This window comes from Malus domestica, chromosome 02 (genome assembly GCF_042453785.1).
Source record: "Malus domestica chromosome 02, GDT2T_hap1".
Classification (NCBI taxonomy): Eukaryota; Viridiplantae; Streptophyta; class Magnoliopsida; order Rosales; family Rosaceae; genus Malus; species Malus domestica.
Window position 1 is genome coordinate 5,224,167 of NC_091662.1, and position 19,401 is coordinate 5,243,567.

A 19,401-nucleotide genomic window follows, 5' to 3' on the forward strand; every position below is an offset into this window, starting at 1 on the left:
ACTCCCTTCGACTTGTCGCAACGGGTATTTGGATTGGAAGGCCGAAGCCAAATTCTTTTCAAGCTCTGTTGGTGCAGTTGAGTTTTGCAGAAACAAAGCTTAGCTGGAAGCTACGTCCTTTTGCTAGGTTTTTCATGAAAGGGGGCTTTCAAAGTTTGTTAGGTCAAGCAGAGAGCCTCAGTCATCACAGAGATCAGACAGAATGCTTCCCCACCAACAAGTACATTGGTGACTGCTTCCTCCTCCTCCTTCACTCCCCACAGTCCTTGGGAGAAAGAATATTACAAAAAAAAAAAAAAAAAAAAATCAAAGTAAAAATGTGGTCCTTATTGTTATTTGTTATAACTTATAAGTCCAAAATGTGTAATAACATGCCTTACAGATTTTCAAGCCCAGTCTAAAGGCTTTAGTCAATCGAAGACCCAGCTTACAGGTTATGTAGCTCAAAAGCCAAGTCCAACTGAATTTTCTATCCAAAGTGGAAAGGAAAAAGCTTATAGCTTTGGATCAACAGTACACCATTTTCTTTTCTCATGCCAAAATTGCACATATCATTCATGTGGTGTGAGTCACATGTCAATATCGATCGATCATGTATTCATGTGATAGAAAGTTCTTAATATAATACCTTTGTGGTTAAGTATGTTATCAATCTCAGTATAAATTGAATGTTCTATTCAAGTTCTGTCTAATTTCACCAATTTGAATGTGCTTTTAAGACATTTATGTTAGTTTGATCCTTAAATTAGGCTTAAAATTAACCCTTTACTTTTTAAAGTAATGCGTACATTGGTTCAACTTGAAGAAAAGTTGGATAAAATTAACGATATGGATCAAGGTTGTGACGAACATAACCACATTACTACTAATAAGAATTTTGCCACAGAGTAACAATGACACGTGACCTACACCAGTTGATAACTTGTGTAATTTAGCCGGCCGTTTTCTTGGGACAATCATATTTTGGATCAATATAAAAGCTTTAGTTTCTTTTCTTTTGTCTTAATTTCTATCGTTGCGGATTGGGAAGTTAAAGCAAGTTGCAATGATCATATAAAAGCTTTAGTTTGTGAGTTGAGTTACTCCTTGACATGGCAGATATCTCAATCACATATATATTAAGCAGGACATTACTAACATGGATTTTTGCAAACATTTTTCCTTCTTCTTTTGTTTGGATAAAAAATTGTTGGTATTATATTGTTTGATTATCATCATATTTTGATCCACTCAGAGCCATCGATGAAGGTAAGGGAAATAAAGGGCTTGGCTTCCTCATCAGTGAGTTCTCTGCTCCACGAAACCCTCCCTGCAAAGCGAGCTCCTGGTCCTGTGCACTTGTATTGCCCATAAAACACAGTCCTGCAACAACCAAAAACACCATATCCAACTATATCATTACAAAACCCTACTCATCAATCTTCATGCGCATGCCACTACCACCACATTGCACAATGCCAAAGCATCGAAACCAAACCTAACTCACCAAACTATACACACACAGACATAAGCACATATATATATATATATATATATATATATATATATATATATATTATAAACACACACACACACACACAGACATAAGCACATATATATATATATATATATATATATATTATAAACACACACACACACACACACATATATATATATTATAAACACACACACACACATATATATAGACACCAAGGACTAATAAGTGGCTCATGTGACGTTGGTTTTCTTAAAATATGCCAACATGAATGGCGTAATGCATGAGTAGGTAGATAGGGTTTTTATATACATGCACTGGTGTTATGGTGCATTACACGTAGGGTTTGCAGCAGAAAAAGGCAAAAGGACATACAAGCATGCTTAGATCGTCTGTGTAACCGCCCATTTTGTGTTATCAAATGCCAAAGGTGCCCTACGTCTAATAATAATGAGCTAACTAGAACACAACTTTGCTTAAGTTTTGTGATCTCATAGGAGCATGATCTATTAACATCTTAAATCCACCTACTCTACCTTATTGGTTGTGATGGGGCTTGAGGGTTTACAAGGGTATGTTAATGTATTGAAGAAGAACACCTAATAGAAATATCATCATTTGAGAAACGCATTTGACCCACTGAATGGTGTATCTACAAGGGTCTACAACACCATATGATGGGTTTTAGTTTCGTACTAAAAATATGCCAAAATACCCTAGTAAAATTGAAAGTTTTAGAACATGGCTTTGCTTAAGTTGGCTCATACGGGCATGATCTAGATGCGCCTTTACCACTTGCCACTAATTCATTGGTTGCGGTGAAGTTTTAGGTGTGGTGCACGTACTATCGCTTCAAGTCTTCAAGGGTTTACTACATTATATGAGGGGTTATTTGTAGATGTTTGTCCTTAATACGTCAAAACACCCAAGAAAAAAAAAAGAAATTTTAGTTCTAAAAACTATCTCATGATCCTAAGTTGAAAAATGAAAACTATTGTGTGCGAATGACACTATGTACCGAATGTACTATGCGATGTACATGTCACGTTGATATGATGTATCGAATCCAACAAGATAAAAGAAAAGTAAGAGAGAGAGAGAGAGAGAGAGTTACATTTCACGATTAGGGTCACCCCAGTTGTACCAGCCTTTAGGGATGATAATATCGTCCATGTATGTGTAGGCAAAGACCACCCTGGAGAAGGGACCCCAAGCCCTACCAAGATAGAGAGCTCCTGAACCCGTGACCTTACAGTTTACAAATGAGAAGCCCGTTTCCTCCAACATACTGCTTCTGCCTTGCGCCGTGAGTGCTCCTATGTTCTGTGCTATTGCATGCACGTGACATCCCTGTACAGTTGCACACTATATGATATGAGACTGCAAGGTCAAGACATATAGAAGACGCCAAGAAATAGAACATGCTTTGATTTAACTTCATGATTTGACAACATCCACAGTTTTTTTGGCATGTCAACTGTCAAGCAGTGAGCTGTAAGAATTGAAAATTAACAAATAAATGAAAAGAGTAAGGGCATTGTTATTTGCAATTCGAAAATGTGGTTCAGTATTCGTTTCAGTGCAATTTTTCTCGTGTTTTATAAGGGAAGATTTCACGATGACTCTTATGTGCAATTTTGGGAATAGAATTAAAACACATATGAAAACCAACAAGAGAAATGGAGAGTTTTGCATGTGGAGCGAGACTTACTATGGCACCCTGAGCCAATAAGCAAGCTATGTGGAAAAGATTAACGCATCACATACAATTATTCATTTAGGATGCTATGATGGTGTACAAGAGTGTAGGTAAGTCCTTCTTGTCCATGTGTCAGTGTACAAATTCTTACGATCATGCAATTATGCAAGAAGACGATAAATTATAGGATTATGGAATGAATAACCTTATTATATTTTTGGATCAAAGGCTAAAAGAATCCAAAAATAAGGTGAGAAATGATCTAACCTCAAATAGGGAGAGTCCATTTCCAAAGATGAAATCCACAGAACCTTCAATATAGCAATCCTTGTAATAATGCCTTCCCAAATGATCATAGAGTGTATCTTGTGCCCCCAAAAAACTACACCCCCAGAAAGTTGCTGTATCAGCTGATATTCTAAACGCCACTGCCTGCTTCCCAATTGCTCCTGGTTTGGGGACTGGTGTAGTGTTCTGCACATAAATCGTATAATCATATATCGTAACAAGAAAGTTCTCTGTGCAGGACGTCCATAAAAAGAGACTGAGATTGAGAAAATTACCTTAAATGTAATGTTTCTGGCAATAAAATAAGGGGAATTGACAGCAAAAGTTGCAGAATTAAAAGTTCCCATGGGTTGTTTTTTTGGACCAGATGGTGTTTGAGCTGTGTCTCCCCATTGAACAATGGTTTTATCTGCCCCTGCTCCTTCTATGGTTATAAATGATTTCAATGGAGGTATATTTACCTTCTCCCTGAATTTTTTTACCATTCCACAACTTCATCAGTTACCAATTCACCACATAACAAGAATGTATGACAATTAACAACGTATGAAAAAGTGCAAAAATAAAAAGAAAACAGAGTATTTTCGGTCGGTAATGCTTTTTACACGAGAAGTCGTGTTCTTCTTCCAAAGATATACTCACGTGTATATTCCTGCGTGTACTTTGATGACAACTCTCACGAGATTGATGAAGGGGAGAGAATCAATGGCGTCTTGGATTTTTGTGAAGTCTCCTGCATTAGGGTTCTTGGCCACATGCAGTGTGGAAGAAGGAGAGAGCTTGTTCTTTGCTGCTTTGAAAACAGAGTGTTTGAGGCTTCCAACAAACTTAACCCACTTCATAAATTGCTGTTCCGATAATTGGGCTCGAGTCATGTTCTTCGTTAAGTGCACGTTTCCGGCCGGATTTCCCGGTCGGAGTCCCTTGGAATGGCACTGTGATGGGGTTGAATAGAGGAGGAGAAGAAGAATAAGAACATAGAAAATGTGCTGGAATAATGTTGACATCTAATTTTATGGCAGGAGGCAAAGTGAGACGCAAAATAAAAATAGGAATGAGAATGAGAATGAAAGGAGTATAGAGACTAGGGAGTATGTTATTATTAGGGAAGGGAATTCCAAGTGCATTATATATAGAGACAACGAAGGGGTTTGATTTGGTTTGGTTTATATACAAGTTGGTAGCTTTTGTTTTTAGGTGGAAAGTGATGCTTAATTGGAATCAAAGACTGATAATCAGTCACGGGTGCTTCTATGGACATTCATGTAATGAGAGAGAGAGAGAGGGAGAGGGAGAGAGAGGGAGAATTTAAGCACTTTCAACATATAAAAATTGTTGTCAAATGTTTTTGCACCTTTTTGTGTTGTAGATGTAGTTGCTTGGTGGTGCCCGTGAGTGTCTCTCTCTTTCTGTTTGTGTGTGAGTGTGGATATATTCTTGTGACTTGTGAGGGGGAAATGGGTTGTTTTATGTGACTACAAATATTAAGATAATGTTTTGCGAGTTATAAGACCCACTTCCTAGCTTCTACCGACCTCTTAATCATGGCCGTCAATAGAACATGGGGTCCAGTTATGCACCATTTGATTACTATCTAAATATGTGGTTATGGTTCATCAACGTTTTAAAAGACATTAAGAGCTAGTTGAGCGACATGTTGAGACCTAGCACCTAGGTAGCTAAGGTCATCTCCAAATGATCCGGCCAAAGGGCCATAGGGTTAAAAACAGTTCAGAATGACATGAAAACCGTCTCTAATCGAAGGCTAGGCCAAAGAGCTTGTGGGCACCATCGGGCCAAAACCCCCAAATCAGGCCAGCAAGGTGGCCATTTCTAACCAGCTAGCCAGCCCTCCAACGGCAGAATGTCAAGCTTGACTTTGTGGCAGGTGCAACAATACCATGCTTTCTTCATTATAGTGACAAGTGACACTCAAAATATGTCTGAAAACCTTATTTTAATATGATAGTTTAATTTAATTAACCATATTAATTCAATTAAAATAATAAATTATTGAGGGGGTTATGTTTGGCCTATGATCCTTTGGCCCCCTCGGTTAGAGATGAGTTTTTTGTCAAATTGCTATGTTTGGGCGATGACCCTTTGACCCCCTTGGTTGGAGATGGTATAAAATATGGTATGTCACTGTTCATTAAAATATAATTTCTTGTAGGGCTATAGGGCTAAACATGGTCCTTTGGCCATCCTTCGGTTGGAGATGACCTAAGCGGATTTAAGTAAATTTATTATATCAAATAAATAAGTGTCCGCTTATACTTAAAAAATACCTAATTTCATTAAGATACATGAACTGCAAAATAGAATGACATATATATTATAAAGTATTATAACATAATGAAAACATGGATAACAAACATGTAATGTGTGTTCATCTAAGAATTCAACAAGTCTCTTACCAAAAAAAAAATGCAAAAAATATATATTTTTTTGACGAAGTGAGAGTCACGACCTATGCGGGTCTAGGCGGACTAGACGGGCACCTAAGCAGGTTTAGGTGCCTTTTTTTAATTTTTCAAACGCTTAGGGATTAATCGTGGTAGTAGCGAGCCGCCTAGGCGAGAATTTTTAGAACAGTTCAAGGAGTAGTTGTTGGTGTGTTGAGGAGAAAAAACTTACTTACAACATGACTAATTGAATTGGCCGTAGACTGCTCTAAAGGAAAATACTATTTTGAATGAGATAAATACTAAGGGGACTCTCTCAAAAATTGAACTCTCTATACTCTCTTAAAAATGACACCTTATGTTTTTGCCACAATATTTTATAATACCAGCACATGAATTGACGTTAAACTATGAAATGGTAAATAATTTATTTACGAATTTCACTTTCAAAGAATCCCCGTAACATATCTCTTTGAATGCTCATCATATTGATATTCTAAATCAATAATGTTATATACTATCATTTGTTTTAACATTTAGCATGACAGTGTATTCGTGACTCAATATACCGTCACAATTACAAGAAAGTTCTTGCCGAGCTGAGAGGATCGCTAGGACCACATGCAGAGGTAGACAAAGTGACTCACTCAAACTTAAGGCCTAGCTCTTGGCAGCTGCCACGTAAACAAACTTGTGTGGGGGAATTTTGGTGATGTACAAGAATTTTATATGCTCAACTTTTGTTTCTGGTCTTCTTTAGGACTTGCACTACAAGTTGGCTCTCCTTATTCGTGTCCAAAATTAATTTAGTTGCTTTCTATTGTTTCTTGATAGAATAAGACACTCTTTTAAAAATTTCCGGCTAACGGCGCTTAAGTTATGTTTAGACGCTAGACAACTTACCATAGTTCTAATTAGTTTTTAGGTGTTTGAAAATTAAAAAAATACGTTTAGACCTGTTTAGGTATCCGCCTAACCCGCTAAGCGGTCGTGGGTCGCCTAGCCCAAGTGATCCTTCTAGGTCACGACTATCACTTAGACAAAAATTATAACTTTCATTTTGCATTTTATTTGTCAATAAAATGTAAGAGACTTGTTAAATATTTGAATGAACACTCATTATATGCTTGTTCCCCAAATTTTAAAAATGTTCTAATACTTTGTAATTTATATGTTATTTTATTTTACGATTTATGTTTCTCAATACAATTGTGTGTTTCTTTAAATATAAATAGTCACTTATTGATATAAGAGAAAATTGTAGCAACGGTCCCTCAACTTATCAAAATGTGTAGCTATAGTCATTTTCATCAATTTCGTCAAAACTTTGTCAAAATAAGTTATGTTGGAATAACTATTTATATAATTAGGGTCCCTCAACTCATCAAAGTGTGTAATTATGATCATTTTCATCAACTATGTCAAAATTTTTGTCAAAACGAGTTATGTTGGAAGGACCATTGCTACATTTGGGTTAAAGTTAAGGAATCATTTCTCTATTTGAATTAAAGTTGAAGGATCAATGGTAATAGATTTTTAGTTGATGGACCATAGCTGCACGTTTTGATGAGTTGATGGACTAATGGTAATGAATTTTTAATTGAGGGACCATTGCTTCAATTAAGTTAAAGTTAAAGGACCATAACTACAATTTACTCTTGATATAAATTATTTGTTTCTTCGATAATCTGTCTGTCATATCCCTTGTTGATAATCTATGTATTTTATTCGGCAAGGTATAGGACAATAAGAAAGTTAAAAATAGTACCAAATAATTCAAAATGAATAAAGTAACATCATATCATAGAGAGGGGCATTTTAGTCTAATTGTAATTTAAGTTGTAGACGTGTATCATTGAAGTTCTATGAACACTGATAATAATTCACGACTTTATAATAATTCATAATGATAGATATGTTATGTTGTTAGACAATCGTTTTGTTGTTACTTAAACAAACGTGAGTAACCCATTGTTAACCTTTCTCAACAGTTTGTAATAGTTAATGCAATCGGTCCCAGTGTTTCCGATGTTGTTGCCTCCATGAACACCCTTACTTTGAGATTTTGTGGTCTTGGATAATGGTGCAAGTCCTGTAACTGTGATTGTTGTTAAAGTATTTTTGGATCTAAAATATATTTTTTCTAGAGTCGGTTTCAGTCGTTTTAAAAACAAGAACTAGTTGTGCGGAGCTGTTGACGGGAGAGCCCTAGATTTACCCTTATTTACTAAATAACCCCACGGTTGTTTGCATGATTGCAATTACTTCACTCCAAACTATTTTAAAATTGCGTTTTAGTGCTTTTGCGGTTGAGAGGACATATTTAACAGTTAACACTACTGTCAGTAAAGTCTTCGAACTTGTTCGTCTTCTTCAGCTCCTCCTCCCTGCTTTCTTCTGCTCAAAGGTTTAATTTTTCTGGCATATTTTAGTAAATTTTGGTTCTTTAATTTCTGTGAAAATAATCTGGGCTTTGTTTTTCTTGACAGGAAAAGAAAAATCATGCACTAGAGTCAGAGATGGAAACTGAATCATTGGCAGCAAGTTGAAGGGAAGAGAAGAGGTTTTGCTTTCTGTAAAAAAGGTAATTAAACTTTGATCAATCAATTTGCAGAGATTTGTATTATAATTAAAGTAACAAGATGATATTAGTGAGAGATACTCTTAGTGCTAGTGTAACTAGTGCTTAAAATATTGTTATCCGTAGAAATACTGATATGCAACTTTGTGGAAATAAGATGGATATATCGATATGATATCGAATTTAGTTGCCTTTGATATAAATGATGGAAATTTACTAAAAAAAGTGGAAATTTAAAATGAAACTTTAGGGATTGTCAAACTCTGGTTTAGACGAAATATAAGAGTTTTTTCGATATTTGATTGATATGTTAGAAATATTGACAAATTCTATTGATTTAAGAGTTTCTCCTATATGGGAACTGAAAGATAGCATTTTTCTCATTAATTATATAAAATGTTAACCTTTTCTGGATGATTATCTTGTTCTTGTCGTGAATTTCGATTCGAACTAGGAGGATCATTGTCTCATGAATGTGTATACTGATATACACTAGGACCTCTAACTTTGTATTGAAAGATTGGATTCCATGGTGAACAAAACAGCCAAAGCCAATTTGCTAGCAATAGCCACCTCCTTCACTTTCCTTCTCTTTTATCCTACTCCAAAATCCTCCTACCACTCTCTCTTCATTTCCGATTCGCTTTCAGACAATGCCTCCATATCTCACCACCTCTACACCCTCACCCGCCGGCCCCATGTGGCAGGCCTTGAAGCCAACGCCGAAGCTGCAGCTTATGTCCTCTCCGTTTTCGCTTCCTCCAATATCAAATCCCACATTGCCCCTTACCGTGTGGCCTTGCATTATCCGGTGTCACGCTCCTTAACACTCACGCCGTCACCACAAGAATCCCCTATCAGTTTCTGTCTTGAGCAAGAAATCTATGAGGGTGATCCTTATGCTGATGTAGCACATGAAGTCCTGCCCACTTTTCATGCTTATGCAAAGTCAGGAAATGTCACTGCCCCTGTGGTTTATGTCAATTATGGACGTTCGGAGGACTATGCAAGATTAGAACAAATGGGAGTAAATGTTTCGGGTTCGATTGTGTTGGCAAAGTATGGAAAAATTTATAGAGGGGGCATTGTGCAGATTGCATATGAGGCAGGTGCTGTAGGGGTTCTAGTGTATTCAGATAGGAAGGACTATGGCGGTGGTGGAGGTGAGGCAAAGTGGTTTCCGGATAATAAGTGGTTGCCACCAAGCGGGGTTCAAGTGGGATCAGTTTACAATGGACTTGGTGACCCAACAACACCAGGATGGGCAAGTACTGAAGAGTGTGAGAGGCTTTCGGATGATGAGGTGGAGAAGTCAGGGGATGTTCCATTGATTCCTTCCCTTCCAATTTCAGCAGTAGATGGAGAAACCATTTTGAGGTCTATCGGAGGGCCAGTTGCAGATGAGGATTGGCAAGGGAGTGAAGATGCCCCAACTTACAACGTTGGACCAGGTCCCGGGATTGTTCATCTCAGTTACACAGTAAGTCTCAAATCAAGTTTTAAGTGAAGCAATTTCATGTGTTTTGTATATTCTTACACGCATTGTATGTATATATTGTTGTGCTAGGATAGCACCAAACCTTTTAGAACCAACTCTTTGTAACCCACAGAAAATATATCAAATGAAATGCAAGAACAATATAGAAAAAACACCAAGATTTTAACGAGGTTCCTCCACAGTCAGTGTAACTGGAGTACGTCCTCGGAGCAGTAGGAGCTCACCCAATAATCCACTATCAACTAAATGGGAGTTTACAAAGTGTTGGCAATCTCACAACCCAAAAGCCCAATACACCCAATAGCTCTCACACACCAAAGAAACAAATAGAGAAAGAAATATAATGAATAATTTCTTCTCTATACATATAGTTTAAAGCTATTACAACAACAATTACTTTGGTGGATGATTACTAACCAATTGAAACAACAACTTGTTCTTCTTTTTGGGCTCTCTGCAAGACTGCAACTCTCTGAATTTTCTCTCTATTTTTTCTCCTCTAAAACAAAAGGGCAGTAGCTCTCTTCTCTCTCTCTCTCTCTACCACACAACCGAATGGAAGAAAGCAACCAAACCCTCCATTATTAAGGAGCCAAAACTCACGGGTGGTAAACAAAAAAAAAGCAACCCATATTTTCTTCCCCAAAACAAGGAAACATGTTGTCCACTTTTGGTTTGTTTATTCTAAAGTATATGGCCACTTGGCCACATAATCCAACAATCTCCACCTTGGCCAAGTTCCGAAAACGTCATGATAAGCCAACCAACACAATTAGCACACAACATCACTCCCAAACACTAGCAAGAGAACAACTCATGCCGAGCCAAATGCTCCAAAACTCCTACTGCTCAACGCCTTCTTTAAATAGGCAAAATGCGAGCCAAGTTCAAGCAATGAACAAACTTGGCTACACCAACAACCTTAGTCAACATATCAGCAGGGTTGTCTTTAGTTGGAATCTTCTGGAGAATGATTTCCCCTTCACCAACAATTTCACGAACAAAGTGATAACGCACATCTATGTGCTTGGTCCTCGCATGATGAACCTGATACTTAGCCAAATAAATGGCACTCTGACTATCACAATGTACCTCCACCTGCTTCTGATCAACCCCCAAATCTCTAATAAGCCCATGTATCCAAATGGCCTCCTTTATAGCTTCAGCAACTGCCATATATTCAGCCTCTGTAGTAGACAAGGCAACAGACGACTGCAAAATGGACCTCCAACAAACTGGCCCTTTAGCCATAGTAAACACATAGCCTGTAGTAGACTTCCTTCCATCCAGATCACCTGCATAATCTGAATCAACATAACCAACAGCAAAATGACTAATACCAGAGTCATCCCTCTCAAAGCATAAACCAACATCTCGAGTACCATGGAGATATCTCAATATCCACTTAGCTGCTTGCCAATGCTTTTTACCTGGATTATGCATATATCGACTCACCATGCCAACTGCATGAGCAATATCCGGTCTAGAGCATACCATTGCATACATCAAACTACCAACCAAATTTGCATATGGTATATTTTTCATTTGCAGCTTCTCTTTATCAGTTTTAGGACACTGTAGAGAACTCAATTTAAAATGAGGAGCCAAAGGGGTACTAACCGGTTTGGTTGAATCATGAACTCCAAACTTCCGGATCAACTTCTCAAGGTATTGTCTTTGATTCAAACTGACCAAACCCTTCTCTCTATTTCTAGTGATCTCCATGCCAAGGATCTTCTTCGCTTCACCAAGATCCTTCATCTCAAACTCGTTCTTCATTTGTTTCTTCAATTTCTCAATCTCTTCAACATTCTTTGAGGCAATCAACATATCATCAACATATATCAATAAATAAATGAAAGACCCATCTTGCAACTTCTTGAAGTACACACAATGATCATATTGACTTCTAGAATAATTTTGGCCTCTCATAAATTTATCAAACCTCAAATACCATTGCCTTGGAGATTGCTTCAAGCCATAAAGTGATTTCTTCAATTTGCAAAACAAATTTTCCTTCCCTTTCACTATATACCCATCCGGTTGACACATATAGATCTCTTCATTCAAATCACCATGTAGGAAAGCCGTCTTCACATCAAGTTGCACAAGCTCAAGATCATATTGTGCAACAAGAGCTAACATAATACGAATTGAGGAGTGCTTCACAACTGGAGAAAATATTTCATTGTAGTCAATGCCCTCCTTTTGTGCATACCATTTAGCAACTAATCTTGCTTTAAATCTCACATTGCTTTTCTCATCAGCATCTTCCTTCTTGGCATACACCCATTTGCAACCGATAGCTTTCTTGCCCTTAGGCAATTTAGCTAACTCCCAAGTCTTGTTCTTCAAGAGAGAATTCATCTCATCACCCATGGCATTGCACCACCTCTTCTTCTCCTCACTCTCAATGGCTTCCTCATAATTGGATGGAATCTCTTCAGTGATAATAGGAAGAGCAAAAGCAACATAATCACTATACCGAGCTGGCTTGGTAATTTGTCTCTTTCCTCTGTTCTTGGCAATAGACTCTTGAGGTGAGACTTGCTCTTCAACTTGAATAGAATCTTCAAGTTCAACTTCTTCAACATCCTCATAGTCTCCAACTTCTTCACTTGTAGTGGCTTCGACATCAGCGGAAATAAGATTTGAAGTACCATAGGCAACTTTCTCAAGCTCCACCTGTTGGACACCTTTCACATTCTTCTCAGAGTCTTTGAACATACTTTCTTCATCAAATGTCACATCTCTGTTGATTACAAGTTTTTTCATCTCTGGGCACCACAACCTGTAACCTTTGACACCACTACTAAAACCAAGAAAGATAGCCTTTTTGGCTTTAGGATCAAGTTTATTTTCAGTCACATGAAAATAAGCAGGTGAACCAAAAATACGGATATAGTCATAATCAGAAGAAGGTTTTCCAGTCCATACCTTCATTGGTGTCTTACCCTGAATAGCAGCTGAGGGTAACCGGTTGATGATGTGACATGCATAATTAACTGCTTCTGCCCAAAATGACTTGCTCAAACCCGACTGAGACAACATACATCTAACCTTCTCAAGCAAGGTTCGATTCAATCTTTCTGCAACTCCATTTTGTTGTGGAGTTCCCCGAACACTGAAATGTCTCACAATTCCTTCCTCTTTGCAAACTTTAAAGAAAGGATCGGATGTGTATTCACCACCATTATCCGATCTCAAAATCTTAATCTTTCTCCCAGTCTGGTTCTCAACCATTTTCTTCCAACCCAAGAAAATGTTTAACACCTCACTCTTGTGCTTCATAGTGTAGACCCAAGACCTTCTTGAATAATCATCAACAAAGGTCACAAACCAATGTCTACCACTCAAAGAGGGAGTCTTTGTAGGACCCCAAACATCTGAATGCACATAATCAAGAATGTCATTCGTCTGATGTACAGCAGTACCAAACTTCACTCTAGTTTGCTTCCCCAAGACACAATGCTCGCAGAAATCAAGCTTACAAGTCGTGGCACCTTTTAGAAGACCTTGTTTCACAAGCCCTTGTAGAGCTTTCTCACCGGCATGGCCTAATCTCATATGCCACAATCTAGTAGTATCTGAATCAGATGTGCCCATATTTTCAGAGACTACATATGCTTCACCTGTCACAGTGCTTCCCTGCAATAAATACAAATGGCCACATCTAGGAGCTTTCATCACAACAAGTGCACCATAAGTAACTTTCAATGTCTGTCCATCTGAATGAAACCTGAAACCCTTGGATTCCAAAGTACCCAAAGAAATAAGATTTTTCTTCAAATTCGGTACATACCGAACACCTGTCAACTCTTTAACCATGCCATCATGCAACTTCAAACGAACTGTACCAATCCCTTTTGTTGTGCAAGGATTGTCATCTCCCATGAACACAACACCGCCATCAAACTCTTTCAAGCTTGAAAACCAATCCTTGTGAGGAGTCATATGATGAGTACAACCCGTATCCAACACCCACTTAGTAGCACAATCAAATGATGAGGAAGTGGTTAAAGCAAAATCAGAAAAATCTGTTTCAACCTCAGCAACATTAGCTTCAGAACTTTCTTTGCCCTTGGTCTTCAATTTAGGACAATCTTTCTTCCAATGGCCCTTATTACGACAAAAGGCACATTCATCCATTTCCAAAGGTTTTCTACCTTTAGAGTTTCCTCTAGGTCGAGACTGTGATTTTTTCCTGCTAGAAGATGACCTCCTCTCCGATGATCTACCTCTAACAAATAAAGCTTCAGAGGTACTATCATGATTTTTATCTTTATGCCTCATTTCATAATTCATCAAGGCATTTGACACATCTTCAAATTTCACAGTTTCTTTACCATGCATAATAGTGGTAACAAAATGCTCATAAGAGTCCGGCAAGGAATTCAACAATATTAAGGCCTTATCTTCATCCTTAATATCCTCATCTAAATTTAACAAGTCGGCAATCAACTTATTAAAAGCATCAAGGTGTCTAATCATTTTTGTACCTTCTTTGTATTGGAAGCGGTATAGCTTTTTCTTCAAGTGTAGCCGGTTCTCTGCACTCTTCGTCATATACTTGTCTTCCAATTTTTGCCACAACACACTTGCTACCGTCTCCCGCATCACAAAATACTTCTGAGTTTTTGCAAGGCACAACCGAATTGAAGAGCAAGCCCACAAATTTAATTTATCCAATTCCGGCTTCGACATAGTTTCCGGTTTCTCTCCCAACGCGGCAAGTAGATCTTGTTGAGCCAACACATCTTTGACCTCACATTGCCACATCCCGAAGTTGTTTGTGCCATCAAACTTTTCCACTTCGAACTTTGCATTTTGCACCGTCGTTCTTGCAAACCCGGAGCTGCTTCCAAAAGGATTTTCATCTTGCCCGTCTGACATCTTTGGCAACTAGACAGTACCCAAGAGCAACCAGTGCTCTGATACCAATTGTTGTGCTAGGATAGCACCAAACCTTTTAGAACCAACTCTTTGTAACCCACAGAAAATATATCAAATGAAATGCAAGAACAATATAGAAAAGACACCAAGATTTTAACGAGGTTCCTCCACAGTCAGTGTAACTGGAGTACGTCCTCGGAGCAGTAGGAGCTCACCCAATAATCCACTATCAACTAAATGGGAGTTTACAAAGTGTTGGCAATCTCACAACCCAAAAGCCCAATACACCCAATAGCTCTCACACACCAAAGAAACAAATAGAGAAAGAAATATAATGAATAATTTCTTCTCTATACATATAGTTCAAAGCTATTACAACAACAATTACTTTGGTGGATGATTACTAACCAATTGAAACAACAACTTGTTCTTCTTTTTGGGCTCTCTGCAAGACTGCAACTCTCTGAATTTTCTCTCTATTTTTTCTCCTCTAAAACAAAAGGGCAGTAGCTCTCTTCTCTCTCTCTCTCTCTACCACACAACCGAATGGAAGAAAGCAACCAAACCCTCCATTATTAAGGAGCCAAAACTCACGGGTGGTAAACAAAAAAAAAGCAACCCATATTTTCTTCCCCAAAACAAGGAAACATGTTGTCCACTTTTGGTTTGTTTATTCTAAAGTATATGGCCACTTGGCCACATAATCCAACATATATATGATACAGCATGCTATATTTGTATTCATTTTGGATATTGGTTTCAGGGGAAGCAAGTCATAGGGAGAATTGAGAATGTGATTGGTGTCATAGAAGGAGCAGAGGAACCTGACCGGTATGTTTGAAAAATTTCAGCTAGAAGTCTTGAATTTTAGTATCAGCATCATTCTGATTTGAATGTGAGCACTTCTACCTTAGCATGATTATTACTCCTTTGCCAAAACTATGTAGATTGGTCATTCTGGGTAATCACCGGGATGCATGGACATTTGGAGCCGTTGACCCAAATAGTGGCACTGCAGCACTGCTAGAGGTAATTGAGGATTTGAATTATGTATCGTCATCAAGTTCCTTCATAACAAGGAAAACTTAGCAGAAGCTACTTTTGATGTGTAATGTAGGTTGCCCAAAGATTAGGGAAGCTGCAGAAAAAAGGGTGGAAACCTCGACGTACGATTGTCTTGTGCAATTGGGATGCAGAGGAATACGGCCTGGTCTCTCATTTTCTCCCTCTTTCTATCTTTTTGTGCGTGTGTATCAAATTTATATCTATTTTTCTATATCTGAAGTTTTAAACTAAACACGAACAGATAGGATCAACTGAATGGGTAGAAGAAAACAGGGAAATGCTAGCTTCAAGGGCTATTGCATACTTGAATGTTGACAGTGGAGTACACGGTCCAGGATTCTTCGCCTCTGCAACTCCGCAGCTTGATGAACTTCTTAAACAAGCTACTGAACAGGTACAGCGAAATATTATTGATATGCTCACCCTGCTTGTGCATATGGTAATGGGGTAGCAAAATATGGTGTGCTACATATACGTGGGTGCTTAATATGATTTAGAGTTCCAATTTTTTCTTCTGTTTTCTGTCATAAATTTCTCACCCATCTCAATCATATTCAAAATTGACCCTTGAAGGTTAAAGACCCAGATAACTCATCACAAACTCTTTACCAATCGTGGGTTGGTTCCAGAACTTCGCCTAAGGTAAGAAATTGCTTCACCGAACTCCTCCATATAGAATTTCAATGAAATTCCAGAAGGGCATCATGCCGGTGATAAAAAAAAAAAAAACAGTACAATTTCTGTCTAACCAGTAATCAGAAGTATTGCACTAATTTACCATAGAAAAATGTTGGAAGATGATTTTCAACAAATGGATTTTAAAATCTTGATGAGCATGTTATTGCTAAAAATCTATATTTTGCATACAAAGATTGACAGGTTGGGAAGTGCGGGATCAGATTTTGCAGCTTTTGTTCACCATCTTGGAATTCCGGCAACTCACATGGCTTTCGGTGAAGGTAACATATTAGACGTGACCTAAGCTCTCAAACCATGTTGCCACTAAAAAAAAATAAACATTATGCTTTTAATTACTAAGAAACATATCTAACATTGCAGGATACCCAGTGTACCATTCAATGTATGATGACTTTATATGGGTGAAGAAATTTGGTGATCCGATGTTTCATAGGCATGTTGCAGGTCAGCCTTTACGATTTCTCTCTTAACTGAACACATCTCAGACAATTCTACTTACACCCCCCTTGACAATTTAATTCAAGCACCTAGATTGAATTGATTGGTGTCGATCACAGTTGCAAGTGTGTGGGGTTTGGTAACTCTTTGGCTCGCAGATGCAGAACTTTTGCCTTTTAATTATCTCTCGTACGCAATGGAGCTACAGGTACGGAAAACATTTTCTTCTAATCAACAACTACATGCACTCTGGAAATTATAAAATGTATCAGTTACGGGAGACACTTGTACAAAAATAATATATTGAAACTCTGAATGCCAGACTTATGCGAATGACTTGGAAGATGATATTTCGGACACGAACATAAACCTAACCCCTCTGTTGAAGTCCATTGAAGAGCTCAAAAGAGCAGCCACAGAAATAAACAACGAGAGAAAGGTATCGATTGAGTTTCCTATTACTCGTGATCAAACACTTTCATTTCTTATGAGTACAGAACTGAACCATGATTCTCCAGGAAATAGAACAAAACAAAGGTTGGCTGTTGACATGGAAGAAAGATCATGTGAAGGTGAGAGAGCTGAATGACAGACTAATGATGGCAGAGCGTGCATTTACAGATCAAGACGGACTATTTGGAAGGTCATGGTATAAGCATTTGGTATGTTCCTTACAAATCGTCATGAATATTGTACTAAAGTTGTTTCCGTTGCTCTTTCATTTGCGTTCAACCATCTCTCAAAAGCGTTTTGTTTTCCTCACGTAGTAATCTCGGATTTTGATTGTTACAAGATGGACTAATTGGTATGGTACTTTTGCAGATTTATGGGCCTTCGAAGTATGACGACTATGCGTCGGAATCCTTCCCTGGCATATATGATGCTATTGCAAAGGCGAAAATTTCGAACACCGCAGAGTCATGGAAATTTGTACAGCATGAAGTTTATAGGGTCTCCAGAGCTGTGAAACATGCATCACAAATCATCAATGGCGAACTAACATGACAAACATCAGTAACAAACAACTACATGTATTTCCCCTACTTCCAATCAAACACGTGTGAAGTTTTTTTTTATTTTGGAAATGTGTTCGATGTGTTTGTCACTGAAAATATTGCAAACATCTTTTGAAAAATAATGTGAGAGAGAGAGAGAGAGAGAGAGAGAGAGAGAGTACTGCGCACTTTGAAGTGAGATAAAAAGAAAATGCTACAGATCAATGTAAATATGTGGGTTGGAGTTGTAGTTGGCCTACCATAAATATTGAGAGTTAAATATCTCAACCACACAACATCTTGGAGTCGAACCTAAAACCATTTCATTTCTAATACGAATAAAGGGGAATACTCATTAACAATTAAACATGGTTTTCAAGCAGCTTTCTTGCATTTTGGAGCCCAAAAGAATCAGCATTTTTTCTGGTGTGAAGAACTAGACAAGTTTTTGTTTTCACAAAAAACCTATTCAAGTTTTTGGTTATCTTCTAACTTTCATCTATTTGACCATCTTCGAATTCCAGCAACTCACATCAAGTTTATAGGGTCTCGTGGCATGCACACATGTGCTTGGAGATTGATTGAATCATTATTTTGATCACTTATTTTTAAAATCAATCAATGTCGTTCTTAACATTTATTAAAATAAGTTAATTTGATCATTTCTTTTACGTTTAGATGTATAAATTTAAGATTACTAAGGAATTTTAAAATGATGGTAATTGAATTGATGAGATTTTATTTTCTAGAATTTGTGAATTTTCTTGTTTGGTTAACCTAAAAGAACAATGAAATTGAATACGGAATTTATTATTTTTAAACTCTCAATCATAGAAATTGGGAAATGACACTTATTTACATGGAATTTAAACTTGAGAATTGGAGGTCCTAAATTCCAAGTTTTTTTTCCATGCGAAAATTCTAAATTTTTATGTTTATGAATCCAAACAAAAGAATTGATGAATGTCAATTTATAAATTTTAACTTTTATCCAAATTCCAAGTTTATTTTCCTCATCAACTATTATGTTAGTGTATTGAAGTGGCACAAATGTAGAAATCACAAATTCAATAAAATGATGTCACAAAAATTACACCAAAATAACAACGGTTTATTCAATTTAATAAATAATGGATTAAAATGATTTGACAAAATTGAAAGTATTTATGTCATTTTCTCCTTATTTAACGGAAATTTTTAACGGAATGACTAAAGCAATTAATAGCGGACAAATTCAAAAATCAATTATATATATTTCAAATCTTAGGGATTAGAGTGAGGAGTTAGGTCAATTTGAATGACCATTTTAACTAATAAGTCATTATCTAATGTTGAGATTGTTGTGTTAATCTTAAAGGTTTCCGAA

At 37.4% G+C, this 19,401-nt stretch overlaps 2 protein-coding genes across 4 annotated transcripts; one reads left to right on the forward strand and one right to left on the reverse strand.

Annotated features, from left to right (window-relative positions):
- Positions 1-1,030: 1,030 nt before the first annotated feature.
- LOC103449806 (probable pectinesterase 53) lies at positions 1,031-4,801 on the reverse strand. The gene is made up of 5 exons (XM_008389126.4): positions 4,104-4,801; positions 3,737-3,929; positions 3,441-3,647; positions 2,589-2,824; positions 1,031-1,362 (listed from the first exon to the last, which is right to left on the reverse strand). The coding sequence occupies exons 1-5, from the start codon at positions 4,466-4,468 to the stop codon at positions 1,215-1,217; spliced, it is 1,149 nt and encodes a 382-aa protein (XP_008387348.2). The 5' UTR covers positions 4,469-4,801; the 3' UTR covers positions 1,031-1,214.
- A 3,159-nt stretch (positions 4,802-7,960) lies between these two features.
- On the forward strand, positions 7,961-18,331 carry LOC103406790 (probable glutamate carboxypeptidase LAMP1). 3 transcript variants are annotated; one of them, XM_008345779.4, is made up of 14 exons: positions 7,961-8,273; positions 8,356-8,450; positions 8,902-9,927; positions 15,602-15,669; positions 15,786-15,867; positions 15,956-16,048; positions 16,145-16,297; positions 16,477-16,545; positions 16,775-16,862; positions 16,963-17,046; positions 17,160-17,248; positions 17,363-17,479; positions 17,559-17,702; positions 17,863-18,331. In XM_008345779.4, the coding sequence occupies exons 3-14, from the start codon at positions 8,977-8,979 to the stop codon at positions 18,043-18,045; spliced, it is 2,121 nt and encodes a 706-aa protein (XP_008344001.2). In that variant the 5' UTR covers positions 7,961-8,273; positions 8,356-8,450; positions 8,902-8,976; the 3' UTR covers positions 18,046-18,331. The 3 variants fall into 3 exon arrangements, with proteins under 3 accessions (XP_008344001.2, XP_017180041.2, XP_070662787.1); XM_017324552.3 differs by having other exon boundaries at positions 8,012-8,273; positions 8,944-9,927; XM_070806686.1 differs by having other exon boundaries at positions 8,066-8,273; positions 8,502-9,927.
- Positions 18,332-19,401: the final 1,070 nt, after the last annotated feature.